Source organism: Dermochelys coriacea, chromosome 26, assembly GCF_009764565.3.
Source record: "Dermochelys coriacea isolate rDerCor1 chromosome 26, rDerCor1.pri.v4, whole genome shotgun sequence".
Taxonomy (NCBI): Eukaryota; Metazoa; Chordata; order Testudines; family Dermochelyidae; genus Dermochelys; species Dermochelys coriacea.
In genome coordinates, this window is record NC_050093.1 from 10,784,914 (window position 1) to 10,804,872 (window position 19,959).

The 19,959-nt window shown below is 39.1% G+C and overlaps 2 protein-coding genes across 2 annotated transcripts; one reads left to right on the top strand and one right to left on the bottom strand.

Annotated features, from left to right (window-relative positions):
• Positions 1-214: 214 nt before the first annotated feature.
• Positions 215-9,201, bottom strand: GKN2 (gastrokine 2). Its single transcript, XM_043502913.1, has 5 exons — positions 9,097-9,201; positions 2,689-2,742; positions 1,768-1,899; positions 1,244-1,354; positions 215-547 (listed from the first exon to the last, which is right to left on the bottom strand). The coding sequence occupies exons 1-5, from the start codon at positions 9,199-9,201 to the stop codon at positions 386-388; spliced, it is 564 nt and encodes a 187-aa protein (XP_043358848.1). The 3' UTR covers positions 215-385.
• A 1,641-nt stretch (positions 9,202-10,842) lies between these two features.
• On the top strand, positions 10,843-12,969 carry LOC119848572 (gastrokine-1-like). The gene is made up of 3 exons (XM_038384539.2): positions 10,843-11,233; positions 12,068-12,178; positions 12,811-12,969. Exons 1-3 carry the CDS (start codon positions 11,066-11,068, stop codon positions 12,967-12,969), a joined length of 438 nt encoding a protein of 145 aa, XP_038240467.1. The 5' UTR covers positions 10,843-11,065.
• Positions 12,970-19,959: the final 6,990 nt, after the last annotated feature.

Here is a 19,959-nt window from a genome sequence, read left to right on the forward strand (position 1 = left end):
ACAGATGAGCCCAAGCTGTCATTTTATATTCAGCAAGAGAGGGAGGACAGTACAGTGATTAGGGTATTAACCTTGGACTTGGGAGACCTGGTTTACTTCCTGCTCCGCCAGAGACTTCCTGTGTGACCTTGGGCAAGTCACTTAAGGTAGGATGCTCAAAAGGAGTTATCCTAACTCATTTTGAGCGTTCCACCCTTAGCCTCTCTCTGCCTTGGTTACCCATCAATAAAATGGGGGATAATAACACTGCTCTAGCTCCCAAGAAAATAAGCTAGAGATTGTGAGGTGCTCAGGAACTATGGCTCACATCAGAACCAGAGATAGAACTAGGAAAATTAGCTTCTTTAAAACTCAGCGCCTTCTAAAGAATTTGGTTTCAGTCATGTTACTCACCTTCAACCTTGTGAACCTTGTAGACGGGCACACCTTTGCAGAGTTTCTCAATGGGTTTACCAAAGATCAACCACTCCTTGATTTCACCAAATATAGAATCACTCGGTTCATATTGCACCCACAGGTGTTTTGGGGAAAATATCTTGTTCATCATCTTAAAGGAGAAAATATTAAAATATAGTTAGCAATACATCTTATTCCTTAATCTTCTGTAACATTCTTGTGAGAAAACCCACCCACCTCTAACAAATTTTCTCTAGCCACATACAAAGCATCATCTAAAGAAGTAACAGATTGTTAATTACAAAGAAGGAAATAGTCACAAAGTTCACTGAAGAGTAATTGTTTACACATAGCAAAAATGAACTGCGTTAATCAAATACTTAATAATGATTAATAATAATATACAACAGCTATATAGTTTTACACTTTGGCAGCTTTCACTTTGTTTTCCATATTCACCCTCCTAATCTGTACAGTTATTATAAATATATTAAGTAATTTTGCTATGAACTTTGCTATGTTACTGTTCACCTGTCAAAAAGAGGCCAAATTCTGAAATTCCCACTCAAGCCAAATCCCTATTGATTTCAGTGAAAGTTTTGCCTGTATAGGAACTTCATGGGTTGGCCCAAGTAAACCTATGGCCAGATGTTCAGTTTCGCAGGCACAATTATCTTTAGTGAGTGCATCACTATAGTATCAAAGTCTCTGTTTTGTTATCACCGGTCTAATAAGAAAGACTCCTAAGAATAGAGAGTATTCCAGATGGCAGTACCCTTTATTTCCATCACACCACCTCTCTAACGTGACTTGCTTGTATAAAGTACATAATACTTCAGAGAATAACCTGTTTCTCGTAAGCAAGCCGTCCAATTTCTTCCAGCTCTGGGATATATCCTTTCTCCATTTTCAAGATAAAGCAGGCCCTCCGGGAAAACAGCCTGGTAGCAATGTACCCCTGTGATATACAAGAGCAGGTTTCTAATTTGAAAATAGTTACTGCCACCCACTTGTTAATCTTCTCTTTGTATGCTGGGCCAAATTTTGCTCTGAGCTACAACGGTGTAAATGCAGAGTGAATTCATGGAGTTACTCTGCATTCATACCATTGTAACTAGGAACAGCATTTATATCTCCTTGTTTATGTCTATGTACAGCTCTAAGGGCAAAATTTATCTTTTCTTTGTTTTGTATTTCTGTTGCATTGCATAGACATATGAAGAAACCAAAGAGATGGATGACTAAAATAGACATTGTTTAAGGATTATTCACGAGGAGGAAGGAGAGGTATCAAGCTAGTTTACTGTGTTTAAAAAGAAAAAAAAACATTCAGATGATTTTGAGCCAAGACAGATTCTTAGTTTCACTTACATGTTTGTAGTCAAAAATGGTATCAGAGGAGCACAACCCAGCATGGACATGGATATCAGCAATATGAAGTTCATTGCTAATAGTCACAGTTTGCTGGACATAGTCATCGTTTGTTCCTGGGAGGCTATATATCTGATTACAAAACACAAAATATGCGATAGTCACCTTTTTCACTCATCTGAAAAGTGCAACATAAAAGACAGTATTTTACCTGTTATGATTCCAGGGCTAATGAAGTCAAAGAATTAAAATGAGTCTGATTTTTATTTACGCTATGGACCTTTTGCATCACTTTGGCTGTACAAGGCCTCTTTATGCTACCAGAGTGGTGTAAAGAGGCCTTACTGTAAAGAAGAATCAGGCCTGCTGCATCTTGCTTCACTAAGGGATGATTAAGGAGGGAGATACTATCTATATATGACATGGTGAAATATTAAGAAAGGGAAGACATTTTTTAGAAGGGAGATAACTAGGAACAATGGTTTATAAAGTGAACACAATTATTTAGGATGTATAAAGTAGCAATAATTTCTTCATGGCAAGATCTATTGGATTGTGGCTTATTTTTGCCTCGGAAATGTTGCGCTCCCAAATATCTATACTGTAGGGAATAATCCTGAAGTGATTTAGTGGGATGGAAGGAGGTGACCTCACACGTCTTTTTCTTCTTCAGGGCCTTATCTAATAATCCTTCCTCAGGCAAGTGTCAATGGGAGTTCTTCCTGAGTAATGACAGCAGGATTGGCTCCTTAATTTATAGGATTGTCTGGTTTGGCGAAGATTACCTTTTCCTTTGTGCTCAGCAATAAGCATTTTATTAACTTCCTCAGTGACTTTTCTTCCTGGTTATCCCATTTCTCCAGGGACCTAATGCATTGCAAATGAATACTAGGCAGTACAAAGCATTGGCAGTCTACTTACTTCATATGAAAAAGCTTGAGTCCAGAAGACTCCCAGCACAGCAATTACTGTAGCCTGAAAAAGAAATAACAGCATTCATATGCAATAGAAACACTAAAAACCACCATGACACATGGACAGAGTCCAGGCCAAAACTCAGAGCTTGCAGAATTAATGAATCAAGGGAAGCTATTTTATTCCCAAGGCTTGAAAAATGATACTCTTTGCATTGCAAGTGGATTATCTGAAAATAATTACATTTTCCAATTGTAAGTTTATCCTGATTACGTTTCATTTTGCTTGTATCACTGTGGAACTTTATAAAAACTGCTTAATCTTAAAGGGAACCCAAAAAGGAATTTTAAAAGAATTCTACTTGTGAACTTGTTTACTTTTTTATGGTATTACAGTATCTATCTATCTAGCTAGCTAGCTAGCTACCTTGTGATTGTTTTGATACTTGTTTTTGTCTTAGAAATATTAGGAACCCCAAACCTACTGTTCCCTAGTTTTGTTGGAGGACCTGTTGGTGGGGTTTCAAAGTACATCAGCTCTCATGCTTCAGGCGAAGGGAAGAAGGTATTTAACAAACACTTTCTTCCTCCAGAATGTTAGTCATTGACATTAAATATGCGTTAACAAAAACAAGCAAAAACTTTTAGATGGTCAGACTAAAAATCCCTGCCCCTTTCCAATGGAACTAGAAGCATATCCAGATTTTGATCTCCCACAGAATTTGGGATATTTATATCTGGTGGGTTGATGATTTCCTAATTGACCTAATTCTTGTACCTTCCTCTGGAAAAAATCTGGTGCTGGTCACTGTCTGAGATATAGTCCAACTATGACCATAGGTCAGATCTCGTATGGCATTTCCTAGATTCCCATATTTGCTTGAGGCCTATTTTACTAGATAAAATATTACAAAGTTCAGTCCAAAGTCTAAATTTAAAAAATGAAACTTACTAAATATTTTCTACCAGACATTAATATTCATGTGCATTTTACCATTCCTTGACTGACTTTGTCTGAAACATTTCTTACACTTTTGTCTGTGTAAAAAATTTGTAAATTCAGTTTTCTTAACTATTTCATTCAGAAAATAACAGAATACTTTTCCTTTTGAGAAGTTAAATTTTTCTTGCTATTCAAAAATTACACTGATTGCTTCCTAACATATTTCTTGATTCCTCTAAAAAATTATAACAAAAATTAGCAATGAAACATGCTTAAATTTGGGCTCAATCCTGAATCCCTTGTTAATGAATGATTCCCACTGATTTCAAGGAGATTATTGCAGCACAAAGAATGCAGGACAGTACCTTCTTATTGTACCAGCAAATGAAACATGAAACACAATTATTCTCAAAACAATGCTAACTTCACTGAACACTCTTGCTTCTCGTCAAAAAGAATTAACATTTTTATATAAATAGTAGCTTCTTAAAATAATTATAACTGCAATAAAGGACAAATATACTCACAACTGTGTTCATTTTTCTTTTGGATAAGACCAAGTTGTGGATGAAATGGAAAAAAATTGCAGAGACCGGTAACTTTTATATCTTGCCATAGGTGTGGGAAACACTGGACAGAAATATGCGTTGCGACTTCAGTGATTCCATATCTACATGCCACACCATGGTAAACTGCTTTATCTGAATTTTGGGCCTGATATGTTGTAAGCACTTTAGTCCACCCTGAAAAGATTAAAATTGCTCACTTTGCAAATATTTATTATGTACTAATGAACTCTCTAGAGTATACAAATGCGAGTTTTAATTTTTCATACACAGACATAATTTCAATTTGTCTTTATTAGCAGAAATGGATATAAGGAAAGACTCTACTGTTCTTTCCTACTCTTTACATTTTCCTTTCTGTATCTCCATCCCCAAGCACCCACATAGCTTAAAGATGAACCTGGACAGAAATATCGATATCCTGGCAACCCACAAGTACTGGCTAAATACCAATGAATAGATCATCTTTCTAGGTCAAAGTCAAAATTCTCCCAAGTCAATGTCTCATTAGGCTCGCACAGTTAATGCATATCAGTTTCATAGCCAACAGAACACCAGAGCCTTATGGGGCCAGCATCACAGGTGACCACCTTTGACTGCCCTAACCTGATAGATCAGATACCCATTTTACAGCTGGGTAAACTGGAAGTGGCCTTTTAGTGTGAGATTTATTGAGCCAAAACCCCATACCCTGCAGGATTTTAGTTGAACACCTGAACCACTCAGCCACTGCACTCACAGTTTTTGGCTACTGCCTCCAAAATAGCCCATTAAATAACTACTATAATTAAGATGACTGATTATTATGTCTTTGAATGCATAAATTGGGTAAGTCTTAGTCTCCCTGATATAAAGATGTATGGGGAAACTAGCACAGAGAGGATGTGTGAATTGTGTGAATTGTCACAAAATGGATCATTGGAAAAGTGGGGAATAGTATCCAGGTCTCCTGGTTCCCAGTTACAACTGTTCTTTATTTCAGCTAGACTTCACCAGACTTCACCAATACAGTGTGGTCGTATTGTGAAAAATTACTCTATAAAAATGGGTAAGTTCCATCTATGTTCTCTTAATGATTGCATATCAGCTAGCACAGGTGAAAATAGCATCATTACCTTTTCTTTGTCTTCAGACACTAGCAGGGGCAGACAACACCCTAAGTAAACACACAGGCCCACCATTGCCAATAATATATCAATTCAAAGGGAGTAGCCCTGTGTGTTTGTGGGTGCATGTGGGGGAAGAAAAGGGCAAGACTTTTGGACATTGCTGGTTTCATGGAGATGCATAAGGGAGAGAGAGAAAAGAAGGCAGTTTCCCCACTAATTTCAGAAATAAATTTGACCAACTAATTATATGTGTTTTAACAGAGTTCATTTTAAGTCCAGCAGGTTTATTGTTTACCCAGAACTGGGTTATGCTACAAGGGGCTAGTCCAATTCCCATCAAAGTCAATGGAAAAATGCCAGAGGTTCCACTGGACTTAATCCAGTTTCCACTGGAATCTTCATATAACTTCAGTGGGCATTGGATCAGGTCGTTCACAAAGGACACATTCTGTATCTCAAAAATAATAGTCTGCAATTTTGGTCTAGTGTCTAAAACTATATTCAAAGAAAGAATTTAAATCCCATAAAATTTTCCTTCCTAAATATTGTATTTCCTTATTCTTTACAATAATCCATTATATTTTATTTATATATATTTTATGTATCATCTTTTTTACTTTCAGCATTCTTTCTTTCTTTGCAGTCTCAGCAGATAGATCAAGGACTGAATGACCAACCGAGACTGGACTACAGTATCATTTCAGTGGTGACGCCTGTAGGTCAGGATTGAGGCAGAGCAGTGTGAAAGTAGTTTGCAATGATACTAGATAAGTAGAGGACAAAAAAGAACTAGATAAGATCATGGTGGATACATCCATCATTGGCTATTAGCCAAGATGGTCAGGTATGCAACCCCATGCTCTGGGTGTTCCTAAGCCTCTGACCACCAGAAGCTGGGACTGGACAACAGCGGATTGATCACTCAATAAATTGCTCTGTTCTGTTCGCTCCTTCTGAAGCAGCTGGCACTGGCCATTATCAAAAGTCAGGACGCTGGGCTAGACGGACCATTGATCTGACCCAGTATGGCCGTTCTGATGTTCTCTATCTTCAGGTTTTTCAGTTTGGCAACTGTGATTATTCTCTTTCCACAATGTATGAAATCGCCATTGATTACACTTCATTTAAGCCTGACTGGGACTTTTAAAAGATGTTTGAAAGCCATAAAGACAGATAAGGGACATCTCAGAAGTCACTCCAAAGTGATCAATGGACCAGCCGAACTATCAAAACAACTGAAGTCAGAGCATGCTCACTTGAGTGAAAAAGCCATCGTCTCACTGAAAAAAAAATATAATCCCATTTTGTCACCTGATATAGCAGTATGGAGCATGAGCACTGATGTTGCAGTGGATTATGCTTATGCTTCGCCCCTTGTATGTTATTCATTTTGAAGGTTTTGTTTGCTGTGTTAGTGCAGTGCAATGAAATTAAATGATACTTTAAAAAACACTGTACTGTATGCTTACATTTTCTGATCTGTAGATTATTTGCAATCTCTCTCTCCCTCATGCATATATGTTTTGCTAAAACTAAACTGCAAATTTGGAACAAATTTCTGCAATCTTAGCCATGTGATAAAGAGACAAAAGGGTTCTGTGCAAATCCATCTCTTCAAAAAAGGTTGCAATGGTAAGAGGAAAGGTAAATACTTAGTCTTACTTCACATTGCTTTCCAATAATAATTAATTATATGGATTTGTCACAAATCCATAGCTATAGACAATACGTCAAGTGTCTGTAATCAGATACAAACTGATGAGCATGGAATAGATGTTGCCCTTAAATCAAAAGCTGCCCTTGTCATCTGTTGTCCAATGGTGCCTAGATACTAAGGTGATGAGCAGATGAAAAATGCTTATGACAGACAGTGGCCAGCTAAACCATGCAAACATAGAACACTGATGATAGAACTCAGGTACCAGAAGCACATTACCCTTCTACCACTTGAACTAAAAGTTTAAATTACAGTTTAAATTAGCAGTAGTAATTTTCATATTTTAATTTCTATGTATGAGCCATCAGTATATCTCTGATGTTCTTATAGCTGAGCACAGTGGTACACAGAATAGTAGTCAATGAGGGAGAATTATAACCACTGAAGACTGATCTCTGCCATGTGACCAGGATGTATCCTTTTGATCCCTGTCACATGACATGGGATCAGAAAATAAAAATTAATTGCTAATAAATTGATTTGTGTCACAATCTTATCCCAAGAACCAGTGGGGAACTCATCCATGTCACTGTCACAGCATCACTTTTCAAACTACCTCTGCACTTTAATTCAAAGGTGAGTATGGGAGTCCTTCTAGGCAGGAATAGCATGACTGCTTGGGGGTATATATTCTCCTTTCGGTGTATGTACATATCTCTCAGCAGCTGCGTGGAAACACACATGTCTTCACTGAGTGGAGGCTATGCTATCATCCTCTGAGTGAATAGGTGAATATTTGATCTGTAAACTAAAGCTAGGTAACCAACTAGACAGTAAGGGGTCATAAACTGTTGAATTTCATGGGCCCAACTCTCACTAATGTCAATTCTCATGCAGAATGAGGTTTTATACAAAATGATCACTGCAGGTCTGAGTATCCCTCCGTGAACCTGATCTTTCAGCTGAATATTCACATGTCCCAAAGCTGGCTTCTTGCCTTGATTGCTTTTGGTCTAAGTAAGGGGGTTGCAAGCTTTTCTCTTCCACATCCCCCAGATCAGCCACTTTTTCTCAGCTGGTTCACTCAAGTTCAAACTGGCGACATCTGCACAGAGAATATGGGAGGAAGGAAGGGAGCTGGACTCAGGTGTTGGGACAAAAGAAAATGCACTGTAAGCGCTTGTAATTTCTTGTTGTGAGGAATTGTCAATCTTTGTTATTTTCATAGGTCCAAGTCTGCCCTTATTTACACCAGTGCAATACTATTAAATAGTTTTAATAGTTACTCTTGAGTTACACTGGTATAACAAAAAGGAGAATCTGGCCCATTGTTTTAGCTCCAGCATCCACTGTAGATAACTTAAACAAAGGGGTCTTGAAAATAGAATCAAGGGAAAATTTGTGCAATTTCATTTCAAGACTGATTTCCAATCATCCAGCAAATTTCAATGCATAAGGCTAACACCACATAGGAAATCAAGTCGAACAAATTAAGATGGAAAAAAATATTGATACTAAAAACTCCTCTGTTGAATCATGGTTTCTTCAGGCGTTTTGATAAATATTTGTTCCACTCAGAAGAGATAAGCTACTTGGGGGAAAAAATGCCTATCACCACCTCAAAAACCAACAAACTGTACCACGCCAGCCTTTGCATTCTTTCGTTTTTGCCTTAGCAGGACTTTATGTAAGGGCTAGAAAACAGGCTGTGTCTGGATTCCTGAACTGACCAGGCCTGAATGAAAATTGCTGCTACGGCCATGTGGTGAACAGAAGATCCATTTTGTAAAGGATTTCTACATTTGGCTTCATTCCAAACCAAAAAAAAAGAAAAGATTTCAAAATTCTCTGTGAAGGAAAATTCCAAATCAGTTTTCACTTCAGGCTATTCAAAATGTTTCATTTTGACAGAACTGAAATGTTTTGTTTTGATTTCAAGTTTTTACAATGTTATGTTATATATATTGCATTGTAATATATAATACAAATAGTAAAGTAATTCTAAATGAAAAGTCATTTCAAAATGAAAAATTGAAATGTTTCATTCCCACAATGTTGAAATGGGATGTTTCAACATTGTCGGAGCTTATTTTAAATTTTTTTAAATTAAATTTGGCAAAATGGACCCAATTTCACAAACCATTTTGATTTTGACTGAACCACACATTTCAACGGAATATGGTTTCACCAGAGTTTTCCCAGTTAGCGCTAGTTGCTTCATTTTGATCACATAATACATAACCATATTGGTAATATCTTGATATTGGATCATGATGTGATAACATTTGCCTACAAGAGTCTTTGTTCTGGGGTTTCATTCCCCAAGAGCAGGGGCAGGTTCAGGTTCAGGGTTCTACAAATCATGTGGTTAGAAAACAAATTACTGGGGTTAGTCCAGCCCTAATTTCACTATTTCTAGTTCTGATCCTGCTTGAAAGGATGTGGAAAGTTGCATGAAAAAGCAGATATATATGTATAAAATAAAGACTGTCTTTGGGCATCAGAAATAGAATCTAATTAACTTTTGGTTAAAGTTGGTTCTTAACAATATGAGTTTCCCTGTTGTCAGATAACCTTTAAGAGTCTGTATATAGACAGAAAATATAAGCTTTAAAGCAAAAGCTTAAAAGATAATATTACAGGAAACAATCTGGCACTGGCCAAGGAAAGGGATCTTGTACAGTTGGATCTTTTCCTTCTCTGATTTCTACCATTCTAATTAGTTTCCATAATTTTTTCTTACAATCAATAAGTCCAGCCATACAAGTTTGCCAAACAGACTATATAAACAATGAAAAGCTGATAGGGGATTTGTAGATTCAGACTTCCAAGTGTGACACACTATCTGTGATGGCCAAAATTGCTTTGGTTATTGGACTCTTGGACTAAGGAACTTTCCAAGTTGTTGCTTATGATACTACAGAGATTAGCTAAATGGCATTACGTAGTTCAGTTTCCTTGATCCCTTTCTCATGACCACTACCCAATTTATTAATGGTCCAGAAAAAAAGAGAGGATTTGATTCCGTGAACAATGTACTGTTCTGTGTGGTTTGGATTCCATTGACGGCACACATATGCAGCTCCATTTGCCATCTGCAACTCAGATAAATTAGAAGAACTGTAGATCATTCAACTCAGCGGTCTATTGGCCTGAGTGGTCTCTACTTTATACCTTGCACTAAATGTAGGATTTTACACCTTCTCTGCCTTCACTTAGCACAAATGACAACTCAAGATGCAAGACAACAGATAATGTTGCACTCTCCCTTTACATGGTCATAATGGTTCAAAGTCGCCTTAGTGTAAATGAGAATCAGGCCTGATGCGTCTAAATACAATTGGCTGCTTTAAATTATCATAACTGCATTAAGGTTAAGGAAGCACATAGATTTGCACCACGGGAAGATCTGACCCAGTTGCTTGATTTCTTAGTTTCACGAAGGCCTCTTTAAATCACTCTGGCAATGTAAAGTGGGTGTGAAGTAGAGCTGTTTGGAAAATGATAATTTTTTAGAGAGCGTTTTAGTGAAAAATTTATCTTTAATTTGTGTTGAAACATTTCAAATTTTGAAATGACCCCTGTGTTTACAAATTAGCTCTGAGTTACTACAGATAATTCTTTCCCAAATATTTGACTGGTGGGTCTTGCCCATATGCTCAGGGTCTAATTGATTGCCATATTTGGGGTTGTGGATTAATTGTGGAGGTGCCTTCCTCTGCAACATGAGACATGGGTCACTTGCTGGTTTGAACTAGAATAAATGGTAAATTCTTTGTAACTTGAAGTCTTTAAATCAAGATTTGAGGACTTCAGTAACTAGAGGTTACGGGTCTATTACTGGAGTGGGTGGGTGAGGTTCTGTGGCTTGTGATCTGCAGGAGGTCAGACTAGAGGATCATGATGGCCCCTTCTGGCCTTACAGTTTATGAGTCCATGAGTCTAAGAACCTTTATGCTTTGGCTCAGATAGTTTTAGAATCGTCCCAGCCACTTCCCAAAGTCTTTTTGTTATAACCCTTTAATGTGATTTTAAGGCCAATGATTTTCCATAGCACTGGTTATGGAAATGGATTTATAGAACTGAGCTTTAGAAATCTAAATACATAAATGCTTGTCTTTAAAAAAAACCAAAAACAGAATGTGAATGAAAACAATCAGGAAAACAATGGCAGAAACTCCCACCAGACTGTAAGCATCAACAACGATAAGCAGGTGGCCAACATTGACTCAAACAATGGCTGGAACTCATGGAACTCCGTCTGGGACTACGGCAATGTAAGTGGCAAACATGCATTTTTGGAGATTCCTTGAGCCAATAGCTCTGCGCATTCTGCTCCAGTAGATTGGGACATCAGTCACTAGTAAGTAACTGCACTGAAAACAATGGAGGTACGCCAGTGTAAATAAGACTCCAAAGAGCCTGATTTGCCTCTCACCACCTGTGTTACACTGATGTCAGAGGAACTATTTTTGATTTATGCCTGTAAAAGGGAGAGAAGAAACAGGCTTGGAAAGAGAATTATTTTAGTTTACATTAAAATTCAAAACTGGTAGAGTAGTTCTCACTGAAGCCAAGGAAAGTATGAGCAAGACCAGTTAGGTACAAACTTTCAAACATACGCTTCACTTGCAATCTAAATCTGAATCCAGATCTTCCACGGCAAAAGAATCAAGCATATGAGGAAAAGATTTTCAAAAGTGCCTGGGAGTGCCAATGGAACTTTTACTCCTAAATCCTTCTGGGGCTTTGAAAATGTCCTGGTTAACCTTTTTACAACTTCTGGTACAATATATGCTGCATCAGCATTATCAACTGAGCATCCATTCACATGCCTGAAACAGCAGAGCATACCAATCATATAGTAGCATTGAAATGCTCATTTGCTTCATCCATGAAAAAATGCCCCCGTCATCATGATAGTATCCCTTAACAAATAAAATTCAGAAACACCATTTGCTTGCACTATAGCAAGTCTCTACACAACACATTTCTCAATACTACTTCGTCTATTTTTTGAGCCCCAAGTTCCATTGCTTATTTCATTTGTGACCAAAGAGTGGAGCTGCTTTGAAACAAAATGCCACTCTCTCTGTAATTTTATTTTGCAGGGTTTCATTGCAACCAGGATACTTTCAAAGAAAGCCTGCATCATTGCTAAAAATAACAAAAACGTTATGCCTGATGTTGTAGAGCTTCCCCAGCTGATTAAAGAAAAGAAGGTAAGAAGGAGGGGAAAGGTGGGGATGATTGGTGGGGGTGGGGCTAGGGAGTTTGCTTGTGAAAATGCATCATCTTTAAAATGGTAGAAAGAGGCAAAGGCTGCAGTAGCAAAAGGCACATTTCTCACCATGCATGGTTTGCTTTATTCTGGAGCCTTATAGCCTCATTCTTTGTTGCCTTGCACCTTCTGCCATCATTTACAACAAAACAAAGCGGGTGTAAAATGCTACTAAACGGATCTGGTAGAGTTCTATACTCATTTTGCGCCTCTTAGCAGTCCACTGGTGAAAGTGACTGCCCAGGGTGTGGGTTAATGGTGAACTGGACCCCTAGTTTGCATGAGTAGTGATGAAAGAAAAATGTTTTTACATGGCAGTGGAAATATTGGCAGCATTTCACTGTTCCAATGACTCTTTTCAGTGCACTTTTGGAGTCTTCAGCCCCTAGTCCTTCTTGGTTTCTCCACTTGTGCTCTATGGGAGAGCTGAGCAATGGAGTTGACTCTCAGCTTGCTCCTGATCTATTAAGCTGTACCCACATTGTCACAAGCTGTTCACTCTTAGGAATGTCACAAAAAGGATCATGATTTTATTAAATGCTGTTATTCTGGGTTTGCTTACTGAATGTTTAGAAGGCTGGCTCTCGAGGGCCTTCCCCAGTGGAACTGCGATTCACCGTCTCAAAAATCAGAGTCAGTGACTTGGCCCTGTATGGGAAGTCTGTTGAAGCTATGTGTAGAGGAATTCCAACCTATGTTGCTCGCGAAGCTCGTGAGTACAGATTTAACTAACATTTCATGCCGCAAAGCCACCCTTTGTATTTACAATATGAAACATGGCAAGTGTATCACTGTCCTAAGTGGAAATGGGCCAGAAGCAACCTGGGGTATTTCAGGAAGGAATCAGGATCTGAACCCAGATCTGGATCTGAATTTTGCAGGCAATCTCTATAAGGGGCTGAATCCAAATTCCAGATCCCACCGCACCTGGATTTTATGGGGTTCAAAATACAGAAAAGAATTTTGCTACTCAGGCTCTCGTCTAAAATTTTAAATGAATACTCACACATCTTTCTTTCCACTCCCCAAAGTGATGGAGAAATGCAAGGATTTCTTTATTCCCTCACCATCCTTGCAATCTCCTTACAGAGCAAGTTTAGAGGCTGTTAGAGCTGCATGTAACTTGTCCACTCTCCACTCTATTCCCTCATCTTGTAATATATCACCCAAATCAATTTTGTCTGCTCTCAAACATTGCAACTGCCTTCCAATTAATTGGACTCTTAAATGAGGTTTGATAGCCTCGAAATCTTTCTCTATAAAACAGAATGCTAAAAATCTGAGGAAGAATGTATTTGAGAGCACTAAAGAAAAGGAGTACTTGTGGCACCTTAGAGATTAACAAATTTATTTGAGCATAAGCTTTCGTGAGCTACAGCTCACTTCATCGGATGCATGCCTCATTCCACTTCAGAGGGGAGCAGGGTCATTTTGATTAAGGAAATGGAAGTTTTCGTAGAAATTTAAAGTATTTAAGCTCTGTAAAAATAATATGAAATCATGTAATATTAAGATGTTGCTTATTTCATAGCACTTGTATGGCCAAATTATTGTGATAAACTTCCTTTATTGTTTGAAACAATGGTGGGAGGAAAATGGAGCTGTCTGTGGAAATTGCTAACACATTCATTTTTCCACCACTGGCTTTTCCTTCTTTGTGCTGAACATTGCTCCAATAAATGATAAAGACTGACTCATGTTTGAAGTTGGGAGAAATAAGAAAAATCATCACATTAAAGTAAAAAACTACTTTTTCCCTGATAGACTAGAGCAACACAGCTGCACTGAAACAAATTATTTAAAGAAATTGTTTGCTTAAATCTGAGTTTTTATTAGGTGGCATAATTGCCTTTGTTTTCTCTTCTGCAAATCACGGCCTAATTGTAGATGGGAAAGTAATTGGTCTTTTTATTTTGATGAAGCTAGGTCATGCTAGCTTAGGTCATGTATGTAAATAGGGCTGAGGATAAAGGCTTATATGCCATTTAAATTCCATTTCAGCCCTTTTTAATAATTTAAGTCAGGCTTAAGAGATGCGTGGAACTCGTGCTGGCTCTCTCCACAAGGGTAAACTTCACCTGGATTTGTGAGGACTTAGATGGTTCAGAGGACAACGTTATGGCAGAAGTATCTCCTTTTTGATTTTCAGCAAAGTGTGTTGAGATGCCATGGTATTGCTCTGAAAACCTCCTAGTCTCCCTATTCAGTAGTGGATTTTTTGGTGGTTTTTTATTTTTTTACTATTGATTGGAATACTCAGTAGTTGTCAGTTTTTTATAATGTGGAAATCCAGCATGACTTTAAGACTTCTACTAAACAAATCATGATTCTTTTTCAGAATTACTTGGCCCTATTGCCCACTTTGTTACTCCCATTTTGCACTGGTATGATTGCACTGATTTCAGGGCAGCTGTATTGAACTAAAATTGAACCAACCCAATGTTGAATCTGGCCCATTATTTCCTTTTGAGTTGAATCTTTGCTACTTATTGTTAGCAAGATTTTAAAGATGACTGTAATCAGTACTGAAAAATAAAATGAAAAAAATAGAAGAAGCATCAGGACATGGAGGGATAAACCATGGAGGGATAAACCATTCTCTGTTGATTGCTGACATCACAGTCACACCTGTGTTTATGCAAGGCACTGAATTTAGCCGTATGGAGTGGAAATCTATCAACTTCATGAAAAACTCATACAGATACAGACAGGCATCATCTTCCTCTCCAAATGCAAACAGATGGACATCATACCAAAAGGACTGAAGGTAAAAAATCCATTACAATCTACATACCACACAGACTATGCTGACAGCTTGTGCCACACACTCTCAAAGAAACTGCGGAACCACCTGATCAACATCCTCTACAGCAAACAGGGAAAGATTAAGAATGAGCTCTCAAAGAATGAGCTCTTAAAACTGGATACTCTCATAAAGAACCAACCTTCCACACAAACTTCCTCGTGGCTGGACTTTACAAAAACTAGACAAGCCATCTACAACACACACTTTGCTTCTCTACAAAAGAAAAAGGACACTAAACTATCTAAACTACTACATGTCACAAGGGGCCACAACAGTGGTTCCCTTAACCCACCCAGCAATATTGTTAATCTGTCCAACTATACTCTTAGCCCAGCAGAAGAATCTGTCCTATCTCCGGGCCTCTCCTTTTGCCCCTCCACCCCCACGAACATGATACAGTTCTGTGGTGACCTAGGATCCTATTTTCGACGTCTCCGACTCAAGGAATATTTCCAACACACCTCTGACCAACATATTAACCCACAGAGACCTTCCTACCAACACTACAAAAACAAGGATTCTGGGTAGACTCCTCCTGAAGGTCAAAATAACAGACTGGACTTCTACATAGAGTGCTTCTGCCGATGTGCATGGGCTGAAATTGTGGAAAAGCAGCAGCACTTGCCCCATAACCTCAGCCGTGCAGAACACAATGCCATCCACAGCCTCAGAAACAACTCTGACATCATAATCAAAAAGGTTGACAAAGGAGGTGTTAGAGTAGCAGCCGTGTTAGTCTGTATTCTCAAAAAGAAAAGGAGTACTTGTGGCACCTTAGAGACTAACAAATTTATTAGAGCATAAGCTTTCGTGAGCTACAGCTCACTTCATCGGATGTTGTCGTCATCATGAATAGGTCGGAGTATGAACAAGAGGCTACTAGGCATCTCTCCAACACCACTTTCTACAAGCCATTACCCTCTAATCCGACTGAGGGTTACCAAAAGAAAATACAGCATTTGCTCAAGAAACTCCTTGAAAAAGCACAAGAACAAATCCGCACAGACACACCCCTGGAGCCCCGACCTGGGGTATTCTATCTGCTACCCAAGATCCATAAACCTGGAAATCCTGGATGCCCCATCATCTCAGGCATTGGCGCCCTGACAGCAGGATTGTCTGGCTATGTAGACTCCCTCCTCAGGCCCTACACTCCCAGCACTCCCAGCTATCTTCGAGACACCACTGACTTCCTGAGGAAACTACAATCCATCGGTGATCTTCCTAAAAACACCATCCAGGCCACTATGGATGTAGAAGCCTCTACCAACACTCCACACAAAGATGGACTACAAGCCGTCAGGAACAGTATCCCCGATAATGTCACGGCTAACCTGGTGGCTGAACTTTGTGACTTTGTCCTCACCCATAACTATTTCACATTTGGGGACAATGTATACCTTCAAATCAGCGGCACTGCGATGGGTACCCACATGCCCCCACAGTAGGGCAACATTTTTATGGCTGACTTAGAACAACACTTCCTCAGCTCTCGTCCCTAATGCCCCTACTCTACTTGCGCTACATTGATGACATCTTCATCATCTGGACCCATGGAAAAGAAGCCCTTGAGAAAGTCCACCATGATTTCAACAATTTCCATCCCACCATCAACCTCTGCCTGGACCAGTCCACAAAAGAGATCCACTTCCTGGACACTACGGTGCTAATAAGCGATGGTCACATAAACACCCCCCTATATCGGAAACCTACTGACTGCTGTTCCTACCTACATGCCTCTAGCTTTCATCCAGATCACACCATACGATCCATTGTCTACAGCCAAGCTCTACGATATAACCGCATTTGCTCCAACCCCTCAGACAGAGACAAACACCTACAAGATCTCTATCATGCATTCTTACAACCACAATACCCACCTGCTGAAGTGAAGAAACAGATTGACAGAGCCAGAAGAGTACCCAGAAGTCACCTACTACAGGACAGGCCCAACAAAGAAAACAACAGAACGCCACTAGCCATCACCTTCAGCCCCCAACTAAAACCTCTCCAACGCATCATCAAGGATCTACAACCTATCCTGAAGGACGACCCATCACTCTCACAGATCTTGGGAGACAGACCAGTCCTTGCTTACAGACAGCCCCCCAACCTGAAGCAAATACTCACCAGCAACCACACACCACACAACAGAACCACTAACCCAGGAACCTATCCTTGCAACAAAGCCCGTTGCCAACTCTGTCCACATATCTATTCAGGGGATACCATCATAGGGCCTAATCACATCAGCCACACTATCAGAGGCTCGTTCACCTGCGCATCTACCAATGTGATATATGCCATCATGTGCCAGCAATGCCCCTCTGCCATGTACATTGGTCAAACTGGATAGTCTCTACGTAAAAGAATAAATGGACACAAATCAGATGTCAAAAATTATAACATTCAAAAACCAGTCAACCTGAAACAATTTTCCCCCCCTATTTTTTGGGTTGGCCACTGTACCAGAAAAAGGTGTTATTCTCACAGCTATAGTTATAACCTTCCATAACCCTGAGCCGTGTCAGGAGACGGCCATAAAATAAAGCTTAAGGGTAACTTTTCAAAAAGCACTCGTGATTGCAGAGCCTACGTTCTGTTGACTTTCAGTAGGATTTATGCTCCTAAATCACTTTGGGTCAGATTTTTAAAAGATATTTAGTCACCAAAAGACAACTAGTGGGGTTTTCAGCAGCACATAGGCACCTAACTCCTATTGGAAGGGAAGTATATAGTATATTGCTTTTTTGCGGGTCAACAGCCATATCTATGAATTGACCAGCAAATGGGCATAGGGCCAATATGAGTAAGGACAAAACTAGAAATATCACTAATAGCCAGTCAGATAATCATCTCAGACAGCAAAATGTCAACTCTGGGATACTGTTGGCTTCCCTGGTTAAATGAAAAAAGAAAAGGAGTACTTGTGATATAAAATCTCCCCACTATATTTTCCACTGAATGCATCCGATGAAGTGAGCTGTAGCTCACGAAAGCTTATGCTCTAGTAAATTTGTTAGTCTCTAAGGTGCCACAAGTACTCCTTTTCTTCATACAAGTATGTACATCCTTCCTAGCACAAATACCATTGCTACTTTGGGGAATAAAGTCCCCATTTATTGTATGCACAATTCATCCCAAAAGCACCAATGGGAGATTTTCAATGAGGGAAAGCCATGTAAACCTCTTTTGATTGTGTAGCTGAATACTTGCTATGTTCATTAAAGCTGGGTAAATAGTTAGACACCAAGGGCCATAAAATTGCCTTCAGTCTATGTGAAACGCTTCCACTAATGTCAATCCTTGTGTAGAATGAAAGCAGCTTAAACTAAAGATGGCAGGTTTGAATATCACTGAGCAAATCTGAACTTTCAGCTGATTATTTGCATTTCCTTTTTTGCATCAGCTGCTCCTGGTCAAAGTCAGGGGATAGCAAACTTTTCCATCCGATGGCTGCAAGATCTGTCACTACTATTCTACTGTGTTATAGTGCTCAAAGTCAGACAGGTAACATCACTGCAGAAGAGAGAAGGAGAGAATGGAGCTTGACTAAGGTGTTGGAATGGAAAAAAAGTTCTGTAAATGCTTTGTAAAAATAGACAAAAAGTTGCAGGAAATTGCCTCTCTCCTAGTTACTTTCAGGGGTCTAATTCCTGCTGTAGCTTATGACTGCAATGACTTCAATATCATTGCAGCCAATGGATTTAACACAGATTATATTGATGTAACCAAGAGCAGAATGTTTCAGAGTTCTAGTCATGTTTGTCTGTATCAGCAAAAACAATGAGGAGTACTTGTGGCACCTTAGAGACTAACAAATTTATTTGGGCATAAGCTTTCGTGGGCTAAAACCCACTTCATCAGATGCATGGAGTGGAAAATACAGTAGAAAGATATATATACATAGTACATAAAAAGATAGGCATTACCTTACAAATTCTAGAGAGACCAATTCAATTAAAGTGGGCTATTATCAACAGGAGAAAAAATCAAGTTTGTAGTGGTAATCAGGATGGCCCATTTCAAACAGTTGACAAGAAGGTGTGAGTAACAGTAGGGGGAAAATTAGCCTGGGGAAATTAGTTTTTAGTCCCAGCACCCAATGTCAATCATTTAAATAAAAGAGATGTGGATTTTTGAAAAAGATAAATTTATAAAATTGTAGTTTGAGATTTTTTCTAATTGGCAAAATTCTTTCATTTCAATCATGCAGAAGCAGGCTAATAACACCTGAAAAAACAGATCAAACAAACTCAGATGAAAAAAAAATTGATACAGAAATCTCCCCATGTGAATCAATATTTCTTGAGATGCTTCTGATGAATATTGACTTCACCCACAAGAGATAAGAGGGATAGGGCCATAGAGTTCTATGCCACCACCTAAAAAACTAATAAAATGTGCCACGGTGATCTTTGCATTCAGTCATTACGCCTCTATTGAACTTTCCACCTAAAGCAAATAATGTGTAGCAGACAAAATGTATTTCTCAGTTCAGTACTTGGGGACAAATTCTCTGGTAGGCTCAGAGGAATTGAAGTGCAACACAGTGGGAGATGGGGGGGCCCAAAGGATCAGATTGCGTATCCCCGATGCTGGGGCCAGTTCTATACTGCTTTCCAGCTCACTGCCCTAAAATATTTGGCACCTATCCTACCATCTGCCAACTGGGTATTGCTGAAGTGCAGGAGTTCTGTAGCCATGTTCTCTCTAGCCATGTCATGTTCCTTCTGCCAGGGCCAGTGTGGGGATGAGTAACAGAGCTGAGCGGGGATGGCGGGGGGGAATGTTGGGTTTTTTCCTCCCACACCCAGAAATTTTGACTTTTAGACAAAAATTTAAATCAGAAATATTATGATTTGGAAATACAGCCATAGTGCTTCGTGCTCCCATTCTCCTTTATGAGGTACGCT